The following is a 12,246-nucleotide window of genomic DNA, read 5'->3' as shown; positions in this document are numbered from 1 at the left end:
TGTAAGGTGAGTATTTATTCTGTCTGTGAAGTGAGGGAAACTAGGAACCTCATAACTAAACTACATAAAGCATACAAGCAGTTCAACAATTTGCTCCAGTTAACTAAAATCAATACAATTGATAAAGAACTAAAACAACCTTTATTACGTAACATTCCACGTTTTCTGCATTTTTGCATTCTCTTGTGGCTAAAGTACTTGTTTTGGACCAATCAGCTACCATTGATTGTTTGGGATCCGCATCTCTCCCGTATGTTCCCACAACTCTTGTATAGGAGTAATTATGTGCGACTGCCATTTTTAACGTGTGATTCAGTCTTGAAACAAGCCTATGGTAGAGAATTGGTCCTGGGTATTACCCTAACAGAATGGAGATGCAGTCCCGAAACAAGCCTATGGTAGAGAATTGGTCCTGGGTATTACCCTAACAGAATGGAGATGCAGTCCCGAAACAAGCCTATGGTAGAGAATTGGTCCTGGGTATTACCCTAACAGAATGGAGATGAAGTAACTGCTTAAACAAGGATGGGTTTCACAGAAACCTGCACTGAACATAGAAGCTTAGATTTTTGCCCCAAAACATCAGGTCAGGTTGAAAAAATATACAAAATAAAAACTCTGATTTCGGATATTTTGATTTATTTCCTCTCGTGATTCGTCATTATTCATTGTGTTTTGAAGATAACTGCTCAACAGGTTTTAATTAGATAGCGCTCTTAATAATTTATTTTTATTGATTGATTGAGTCCAGCTTCAAAATGATTTTTTTTCAACATTTACTTATTTCTGGTTGGTAGAAAAATTTACTGCTTTACATTTTTATTTTTTTCACATTTCAATTTGGCAGGTTCATAAACCAAGTTTCAAAAAGGTCTGGCCTGAAAGACAAGGTCTTCATTATAAGGTGGTCGTTTCATGGTAAATCAGATGATGTAATACCTGGTGATCACTCCTAGCACTGGGAGAATTATTACTGTACACATGGTCTGGAACTTCATTATGTTTGTTTGTTGTTTAATGCTGCACTCAGCAATATTCCAGCTATATGACAGCGTTCTTAAAAATAATCGAATCTGGACCAGACAATCCAGTAATTGACATCATGAGCATCGATCCATGCATTTGGGATATGATGACGTGCATCAACCAAGTCAGCGAGCCTGACAACCCGATCCCATTAGTCGCCTCTTACAACAAGCATAGTTGCCTTTTATGGCAAGAACTTCAAGATGAAAGAAGTATATATTTTGACATCAGTCTCCTCTAGAATAAACTTCAGTACTGAGACAGGTAGACAACTGCAGCAAGATACAAATATACAATGATATTTAAACAAGTTTATAGTGTCATTATTTATGATACATAATATCAACATGGATGTACAATTATATTGTATATAAACTAAAAAAACTATTAAATAACAATAATTTGGCACAACTAAGGGTAATAAATACTACATGTTATACAGACATCATATTCTGCATAAGATATGCTTGTATGTGGGAGAAGTGGCCATATTTGATTTTCTGCTGATGCATAGTGTACAACAACTTCTGTGACATGACAGGTAAATAGTGAGACGGACCACCAGGCTCCTCTAGCACATAAATGTGAGAGCTACAACCATAACATAAGGCTTAAAAAAATAAAAGAATTGGTTCTCTGGCAATGGCTTTTGAAAATGTAGTGTGTGCAGGCAGTTGTTTTTTGTTGCATTTTTTTGGGGGGGAGGGGTGTGTGTGTGTTCAAATTAGTATGTAACCAAATAATAAGTTGTGTACAATCAATCTGGCAAAGGACCTCGCTATATATAAATGTATTCCCTTGATGGGAAATGGAATAAATAATTAAATAAAAAAAATAAAAAATGTATTCCTTGGGAGTAAAATATAGTATTTGACTACTCTCCATGCAGTGTGCATAATATATAGCAAAGATTGAGCTTAGGCATTATTTCACTACGCTGAGACATAAGCACATAACACTGGAAGTAGCATGTCAACAACTCCGTACTGAAGTGAGTCATGTTACAGTATTGGGCAATGGAAGTGTTTGGTGTGTATCTGGACTTATGTTGTCTTATTTTTGTCTACATCAATTTCAGCGAAATCGTGTATATACTGATCATGCTGATCGGACAATAATCGGTGGAATATTTATGGATTCATATATTTTTTAAAAAAATGGAAATAAAAACGAAACATGTGGCAAACTCTGATGATGCTGGCAGTGCCTAAGAACTAAGACTATTATTTTTTAAGCCAAAGTGTAAATTCTGAGATCCTGGAGTCTGTTCCGCACAGCAAGTGTTTTATGAGAATTGTGGAAATATAATAGCGACTGTCCCAAGGAACATGGCTGGGTTAAGTACAGTGCTGATCAGATCGTAATGTTTCCAACATCTCGTAATATTAAGATAACAATTGTGTAAGTCAATATGTAAAATAGCCTCTGATAATCAGGCAAATATCGGTTAAAAAATATGACATGTGAATGCTGGAGGTATCAGCCTGTGTTTTGATTGGACACACAGTTTTACATGAAGCCCACATGGCAGTGAAGAGAGTATCAACTGGCTAAGATCTAATTGCATAGATTCTTCCCATCAATTCTGACATCAGTAAACAGGCAGAATATGAACACAACAGCAGCTACAGATATCTGGATGTTGGTGCTTATTATTTCGAACGGTGGGATGTTCGTATGAAATGAAGAGACATTACATGCATTTTTCAGGCACGCACATATCTTTAGAGTCTGCAGTCCTGTAAATTGTCAATTTGTGGGAATACTTGTGAAAATAAACACAATATCAGCGATCTAACCCACTCAGCCACCGAGGCTTCCACAAAATGGAAGTCCAACAACTGGTAGTCTAGATCACGTACATGGCTTAGTGGGTTAAATCGCTGACTTTGTGTGCTGGTGATTAGGTGCCTCTCTCTGAGAGTGTGGGTTCGAATCCCAGATGGGACTCAACCCCCCCAAAAGTTCGAGAACTTCTACTTAACTAAGAAAGTGTAATCCCATATTAACATTTGTTACTATGAACAGTTGGAATCACAGACATGGTGATTTATACATGTACACACAATCATGGAAGAATCCAATCTACACCGAGCTCATAAATCTTACATCAATGTCGAAGTGATGTAAATACGGTCACAAGCCAATATCGCATCACAGAACACCAGCAGATACGTCTGTCATGACTACTGCCTCCAGACAGACAATACACAGCCAGACTTGACACTGTGCTAGAATACAGCAACATGTAGTGTTTTTGAGCACAAGAAATACATAATATGAGCTCTCAAGTTCAAGACAGTGTTACAGAACAAGACATTGTGTTAACTGAGATATATATTTAGGTGTGGAAATGCTTTGTTCGGTGATACTGATACTGTGATAAAATGAGTAACAAGTTGAAGTAGGTCCAATCTCAGAACCTCCACATGACCCTGACTGAATCCAGAAGGAAAATCACCAAAATACTGGCACCTCCTTGAGCTCCTCACCCAGATCTTCCTCTTCTTCCTCCTTCACTTTCTTCTTCTTCTTCTTTTTGGCAGCATCTACTTTCTCCACCTGTGTTTTCTCGACTGGATCTTCGATGTCAGTCAACACCAGATCCTTCACGGTACTGGTCTCACTTTGAACACTGCCCTCTGTGTCTGTCACTTCAGTCACGGAGCTGCTGGTCTCACTCAGGGCATCGCTGGTGCAGGAAGTGTGCCCCTGTGAGGAGTTCACACTGGCAGTGGTGGACAGGAAGTCATCCTCACTCGCATCAATACTGGCATCATCGGGGACATTGGCACGCAGGATTGATTTGATGGCTGCAACAGTGCTCTTCTTCACCTTATTTTCACTGAGAGTTATTTTTCGTAATTTGCCAGGGTAGTTTTGCAGTAGATCTAACAGAAGCTGAAAACAATATATTTGACACAATTAATATTTATCTGATAATTATTTTATAAGGTGCAATCCGGCGATACTGAGATGGTCCCCTTAAAGTATGTTATGCAAGCCTTTAGTGTTCGAATAAGAAAGGATCATATAAAAAATATTCCAAATATGCCAACATATGTTACCCTGATCCAGACGTTTCAAGTCTATTTTTAGCCAATAACCATGGTGAGATGACAACATCTTCACACAATGCAGGGTAGAAGGTATCACATTACATTTTGGAATTAATTCCTCTGCAGTCAAAAGTGGTGTCATTATTTCAGGAAAGAGGTGAGATGAAATGGGGTTTATAACGTCACGTTCAAGATTATTGCACTTATATATAGCGACGTGCATGCACATGTGTGTGTGTGCCTTCTTCTACTAGTCCGGCCTAAAGCCGATGTTATAGTGCCAGCCCACTTATAGACCATGCCACAGTTTGACATGAATACCCCACTCAGACACAGTATACTGACTCTCGAGATAACCAGTCCTTGTTTTAAACCCTTAATGATAAGCACCTGGCAGGCTAACAAGTACCATCTTCTAACGTCTTTTGGTACGGCGCTGCCGGGGATCTAACCCCCAACCTTCCACTCTCCGGGCTGACATGCTACCACTATGTCTTTAGGCATAGAAGTATTATATGAGAGCAAAGTGATGACATCAGCTATCTTCACTTAGGAAAGATCTTGAAGATAGGGAATTTATGTCAGTGAAACAACTGGTCATCTCACTGCAAAGTAAAAAAACATATCAGTTCAATCAAAACATTTTTCCTGCAGTTGTTATCAGGTCCATTGGCCTTAAAGTAAAACTAAACAGAGCATTAGAGGTTAACAGGTACTGTTGTCATGCATAGACTGGTGTACCTGGGCTGTCTTCTCTGTGACCCCGGTGCCTTCAAAGTCGAGGGCCTCAATCTGCTGGTTGGCTGCCACGCCCACCAGCAGGCTGCTGGCCCCGATGTCCTCCAAATTGTTGTAGTCGAGGTAGACACGCCTCAGGTTTGGGGAGTGGGCCACTGTCATGGCTAGACTTGCCCATCCAGCTGTGCTGATCCTTGTGTTGGCACTGAGACCCAGTTCAGATAAACCTTGGGTACAAAACAATAGAGTTCTATGACTCCCTGCTTTCCAAAATGAAGGTCCTGAAGAGTGTATGTTATCCATTTTGGGGGAAGTTATTTGATTTAGATGTAGAGTTACATCTGCTGTGGTAATTTTACTGGTTGGGATTTTGCAAATGTTCAGTCTTATTAAAGTCTTTTTAAAATCTCATATTAGCTCTTGCTACTGATAAACAAAGATCTGAGGACATCCCATTATGAATCTCATCCAAACGACTTTCATCCGACCAATCATGTTTGTTTAATGCTGTACTCAGCAATATGTCAGCTATATGACGGCGGTCTGTAAGTAATCGGGTCTTTACCAGACAATCCAGTGACTGACACGAGCATCAATCAATGCAATTGGGATATGATGACATGCACCAACCAAGTCAGCGAGCCTGACCACCTAATCTGTTAGTGGACGCTAATGACAAGCATGGGTTGCTGAAGATCATTTCTAACCCGGATCTTCACAGGGGTCATCTTTTGAAGCAATGATGCTCAATGTACAAATAATGAGAGCTGACCACTATCAATGCTGTCTGTCAGGACACCTTCATGAAAAAAACATTACAGAGTCCACTCACAATCAATAATGCATTGATGTCACAAGTAACCCATGAAGAACCTGTGTCATTGTATCCCAACTGCAAAGATCAATGCTCATGATGTCAATCAGTGGATTGTCTGGCCCAGACTCAATTATGTACAGACCGCTGTCATATAGCTGGAAGATCGCTGCCACTTAACAAGCGCAAACAACAACAAACAAACATGTCAAAAGTGCAGTGACCGTGTCCAGCACAAGTCCAGGTAAGCTGCAAATTTGTATAAAATATGTAAAATAAAATACCATTACCCTTTCAGCCTTGAGTCGTTGCACACAAATACATATGAACATTTTTAAAATCTCAACATCAACACCCGGCGAAATTACCCAATGTATCGTTTTCAACTTGCTTAGCTGTATTTCTTTACAGTTGTTGTATTACTGAGGGAAGGCAGGCATCACACATACATGAAATCTACTGCCAAAATGTAACTCCATAATACCAGCCTAGTTCGGCAAGGATGGAAACTGGACTTTTATAGCCAGTTAACTCTCATGCCTTGGGAAGATTGAAAAAATCTATCAATACTCAATGTGAATGATAGCTTATAAGTACATATGAAATGGTTCCAAAAATTATCTGGAGCCCTGTTTGAAATTTGAAAGCAACATGGATCTGCTTCACTGTTTCTGCTGACCAACCTTCTTGTTCTGATGTTGGCATCAGCAAAAGCCTTAAGTGTTGTATAGCAGCATCTCCCAAGTCACAGTCACCAACATCAAGGGATGTTACATGAGAGTTGTATGACAATGCCTCTGCTATCACCTTCAGTCCTTCATCACCTATCGGGTTACCATGGATACTGGAGTAAAAAAGGTCAGAGATAATCTTGTGACTGATATCTCCTAGACTGACAACATGCACATAGATCGGACACAATTATCCCCCCCCCCCCCCAAAAAAAAGATATTACATCAACACAGTGGAGGAAAGTTTACTTCGGCCGTCTGTCCTTTGAGTCTACCAGCCTGAATATCTATTTTTGCATTTCTTTCAGTATATTTTAGTCTTAGTTTATGGATTAGTATTATGTGATTTAACCATATTCAGACTTTGGACTAGTGGATGGCAGATAGCTTTGGGTAGGTTTTGTTTGTTTGTTTGTTTGTTGTTTAATGCCGCACTCAGAAATATTCCAGCTATATGACAACAGTCTGTAAATAATCGAGTCTGGACCAAACAATCCAGTGATTGACATCATGAGCATTGATCTATGCAAATGGGATACGATGACATACATCAACCAAGTCAACGACCCTGACCCTCTATCCCATTAGTCAACTCTTACAACAAGCATGGGTTGCTAAAGACCAATTCTAAACCGGATCTTAACAGGTCGCTTTGGTATTTAAAAACTGTAATGCACACTATGCATAAATCAGGTTTTCGCGGATTAAAACAATATGCACATTGGTTCATTAATTCTTCATTAGCATATCATTGTACCATAACGTGTAGTAATAGATAAACGTGGGTTATGTTTGATTCAATGAATGTGCTATATGAGAACGTTTGATGACTATCGTCACCAAGTCACGTACTGTAATGACTTCAGAAGCTTGTTTTTCCTCAGAGCTTGTGCCAGGAGTTCTATTCGTTGTTGGTCGGAGATGACTCCAACACTGAGGGACATCTGTAACAATGATGTACTGCGACCGCTACTTTTCATCAGTCGTTTAAAGTTTACATCTGAAATCTTACAATTTCTCAAAGAAATTATTCTGAGCTGATTGCTCTCCAGCAAATCACCAATTTCCTTGATGTGCTCTTTAGTCAGTTCCACATCTGAATGCTCTATTGCGTTAACAAGCATGGTGTTGGACGCTCGCAGTGGCGAGAAAGCAATACCTGTACTTCGTAAGTCATTGACGGGCACCTGCCGCCATCTTTTCGTTTCTACAACAATCCAGACTCGAAGCAAATGCAAAGCTTATTCCGGATTGGTTAAAATTGTCGAAGCTCCATACATTGAGGGTGTAATGTGCGGAGCTTCACGACAAATTCGATAACACCGCCGTCGGTGGCCGTGCCTTAGAATATTTGACACAGAATTCTATACAGCATTTTAAGAGTGTAAAAATAATACGAAATATGTGAAACGTAACATGCGAACGCGGAATTCTGTAGCCCATTTTTTGTGAGGAATGTATGTCATATATATATACAATAGAAATATTTATGCTGTAAGCTTTTTATAATCTGGATTTGTACTTTGTGCTTTTGGACATTTGGACTCATTTTCTGCAAAGTCCCATCTTCAGACGGTTTATGTAATGGTTGCAGTATTTGAATATAATATAATGACACGAAACGACATCTCAGTTAACGACACGAATACTATATTCCAGTTAACGACACGAATACGACATCCCAGTAAAAGACACTAACACAACCACTGTGAATTGTGTGAAACACATGTACAATTTGTAATTCAAATACACAGTTTCTACATGTTGAAAACGACCCGGAAAAACCGGGGTAGAACAGGTCTTCAGCAACCCATTCTTGCCGTAAAAGGCGACTAACGGGATCGGGTTGTCAGGCTCGCCGACTTGGTTGATGCATGTCATCGTATCCAAATTACGTGGATCGATGCTCATGATTTCAATCATTGGATTGTCTGGCCCTGACTTGATTATTTACAGACCGCCGTCATGTAGCTGGAGTATTGCTGAGTGCTGCGTTAAACAACAAACCCAAAAAACAAACATATTGAAGATATATGTCACAATTTGTTTGACCAGCATAAAAACCCATGACCTGTTATTCTGAATAATGACGTGGTGTGCAGGTTATTCTTGTAATCGTGTTTTAACATATTTGACCTACAACGTACACTTACATCATACATACATTTCTGTAAATATACAAAACCAATTCTTTTTATGTTACTATTGTACCTACGTACATAATGAAAAACCAAAACAAACTGTTTACAGATAACAGACTCCGATTGACGTTTATCAATTGTTCTGCTCCATATGATTTAACAAACACATTCATAAAGTTGAAGAAAGTTCGAAGAATCCTGGCAAATGTGTTGCTTCTCCTTTTCCCTTCGTTTGTCATGTCTCACGTTCGGCTATTTCCGCCAAGCCCGGAACAAATACGCCAGCACACTGTTGGCAGAGTGGTAACGGGCGACCAAGTCGTACACGGCGCCACAATTCGCTGTGCAGAGTTACTTCCCTTGGATCGGAAACTTATCGTTATGGGTACGAACACGCTTCGCCCCAATGATGTTTTTAGGTCTTTCAGCACTATACCTGTGCTCGTGGGTTTCTCAAAGTCGTAAACGTGTGAGGCCTGCATCACTTCGGGCTTTCCCCCCACATTAAGTTGACTCGCCGTGAAATTTATAGTTTCTAATGTATGTAGAAAACTGTTAATATCCAAACACCCCTTCTAATTCACCCAACACTCACACTCAGACAAGAAAGAATGACCTGAATGTGTTTATTGACGAAGTATACGGCCGTGGGGGTATATGCCACCACATGCATAACATGAAACACAATGAGGCAGACATAATACGTCGCAACACAATTCGATCACACTACTGGAGACCCGTGAAGATCCGGGGTAGAATAGATCTTCAGCAACCCATGCTTGCCGTAAAAGGTGAATATGCTTGCCGTAAAAGGCGACTAACGGGATCGGGTGGTCAGGCTCGCTGACTTGGTTGATGCTTGTCATCGATCCCAATTGTGTGTATCGATGCTCATAATATTAATCACTGGATTGTCTGGTCCAGACTCGATTATTTACAGACCGCCGTCATATAGTTCGAATATTGCTGAGTGCGACGTTAAACAACCAACCAACCATCCAACCAAGCAACACTACTGGATAATACAACAATTAATAACAATGGAGAGAACTAAGATCTGGTTTTAAAAAGATTGCTTGTTGTACCACCGTTCACAAAACGAGTGAGTGAGTATGATGTTACGCCGCTTTTAGCAACATTCCACCCATATCACAGCGGGGGACATCAGAAACATTGTACCTATGTGGGGAATCGAACCCGGATCTTCGACGTGACGAGCGAACGCTTTAACCAGTAGCTAGGCTAGCTCACCATCCGTTCACGAATGGACACATTCAAGCAGGACGTCTGTGGTGTTTTGAGCGTAGAAACACGATAAATCACGGATGGTCTCGTGTTATGTTTTCAGATCCACTCTTTGTTTTTTAGATAGGTGAAGACGTGTCTGGAGGCGTCCTTACGAACATCAGGCGAACGTCAACGTAAGGCAACGTGACAGATTTGGGGTTGGGTCTGTAATTATATAAGGCGGGATCACTAAGACTGCCAGAACGCCTGTGCATACTGTCCATGGGAGGGTCATTGGCCAGTACTACCGATGCAACATATTGGCGCCAATAGTTGTACCGTTTGTCTTTCAAGGCGACGACCCTCATGCACTCCGTGCATGTATCGTAACTGAATACCTCCACCTGCAAAACATCACCAGAATGGAATGGCTAGCCGCGAGTCTGCCCCCTTCCCCTAAACAGGGCGAGGACATTTCCAAATTTGAAGCATCAGTCGCCAATATGATTTCTGATGCAATTCCCTTTTTTAACGTGTACCAAATATTCCCTATTATTTTCAGCTTAACACTTGACTTGCCCTTGGATGTGTTTGTAACAGGTGTTCGAAGTTCATTTTCACCTGTGCCAGTTCTGCCATCAGTTTGTGAGACTGCTTGTACAGTTACCATGATACTTATCAATTTAAATAAAAGTTTTGTTACCTTTGACATAACAAAACTAACATATTTTTCAATTTTCTAGGGTAAGGTCTGACAATTTTACAAGTACTCCAAAATTCCAATTTCGTTTCTTTTGAAAAGCCAAAACATTACTCCAAATAAAAATGTCAGTTGTAACCTGATTACGGTCTCTTTCGCATAAGCCCCTATAAAATCTACACCCTTCTCCACTGATTAACAACAGGTTCACAAACAACACGCTTCTATATTTACGTTAACCAAGAATAAAGCGCATGGCACTCTTATGAACATCATTTATTTATGACAAATTATTGAGTACCCTATATTGCAACATCATATTCAATATTCGATCGATTATTGATTAATACAACTTAGAATAAGCTGATATTGCATACCAACCAACATTTTATATTTTGTGATTTCACTGCTCCCTGAATTTGCCACACATTAAGCCATACGCGCATAATTCAAACACCAAAACATTCTAACTGGATATCTCCATATGAAAACAAAACTAAACAAAAATGTACCGAACTACACCGACGTGTCTCGGAAATGCAGTACGTTGGACTCGGCGATATTTAAAGCCATTTTATTTTGAATCACAAGAATTATGTAGACACTCGATCAATACATTGCATTTGATTTCCATTTCATCGAATAAAACAATAGCATTTGCACATAAAGAGTAAGGGAGATAGCAAACAACCCTGTTTTAAACCATCAAACCAGGGTTTAAACACTTTTTTTGTATAGTTACATAACAGGTTAAAACATGTTCCATTGACATCAATATTACTCAAGGTCCTTCCAATACATGTTTGCGAACGCTCGGAGACACGATACAGTTTGAACAGATCGCAGCCAACACTGCTATAAATCAACGCTTTCGACAAGAATACCCCACCCTCGTCTTATTTTTGCTTTCAGCTTCAACCCACGGAGGAATTTTAGGCACGAGGTATTAATGGATTAAACTTTATGCCATTCTCGAGGATCGTCTAGCTTGTGTCAATATGCCATTCGACTGTGTGGGGCAATGTTGCTGTCTGTGTATTAATACCCCAGTCGTGACAACATAGTCAATCTCTGCAACTTGGTTATGTAAGCGTTAAATTCCAAGTTTTTTTTATATCAGTCTACGTTGTCTTCAAATATTCCCCAGTGTTTTACATGTGCCGCATGCCCCCTTTCTTCACTAATACCTATTTATTTTTAATTACGCCCCATTGCAATTTCGGCGGATGATTGAGATGGTTATTCGCTGTATTTGACGTCAATGATTTTCTTGAACACACGCAAACAGCGTACAAGTAGCTTGGTGCAAATCTGACAAAGACTGATATTAAATGACCCGACCGTGCTTTTGTGTGTTTTAGATATTGAACCAAACTGGAATTTCCCCTTATTAGGTACCTGTATCAGAACACTAATGACTTGAACGAATTTCATTTAAAGGGAGGTTTGACTTAATTGTATAAATGGGACTTCGGGCCACAGGACATAATGAACAATAACAAATGTTTTTTCGTGTAAATGCTTTAAACAGTGCCCATGAAACTAAAACATTTCTACTAGAATGTATTTCGTGTTATTATTTATTTCTAGATTGTCCCAGTCATATAAAACGCAAGTCACTCCCTCACTGTTCTTAGATTGAAGTGTATAATTGAGATGACGAGTAATGTTTGCCTTTACGGCTCATTTTATGCTGCAATTCATTTTAATCTTTTTGCTTAATATAAGACCTTATGTAATTATTATCATGATTTTAATGACGTACAGAAGTTGTGTCAGTGACTAAAGTTACAGAGCATAAAGTAATCAT

General features: G+C 39.6%; 1 protein-coding gene across 1 annotated transcript; it reads right to left on the bottom strand.

The window, feature by feature from the left end:
* On the bottom strand, positions 1-7,567 carry LOC124123587 (leucine-rich repeat-containing protein 73-like). The gene is made up of 4 exons (XM_046486792.2): positions 7,221-7,567; positions 6,321-6,481; positions 4,827-5,050; positions 1-3,927 (listed from the first exon to the last, which is right to left on the bottom strand). The coding sequence occupies exons 1-4, from the start codon at positions 7,490-7,492 to the stop codon at positions 3,484-3,486; spliced, it is 1,101 nt and encodes a 366-aa protein (XP_046342748.1). The 5' UTR covers positions 7,493-7,567; the 3' UTR covers positions 1-3,483.
* Between the last annotated feature and the right edge of the window lie 4,679 nt (positions 7,568-12,246).

This window comes from Haliotis rufescens, unplaced genomic scaffold, assembly GCF_023055435.1.
Source record: "Haliotis rufescens isolate VD_foot unplaced genomic scaffold, xgHalRufe1.0.p SCAF_3, whole genome shotgun sequence".
Classification (NCBI taxonomy): domain Eukaryota; kingdom Metazoa; phylum Mollusca; class Gastropoda; order Lepetellida; family Haliotidae; genus Haliotis; species Haliotis rufescens.
The sequence above is the reverse complement of the archived record's forward strand: the minus strand, read 5'-3'. Positions and strand labels throughout refer to the sequence as shown.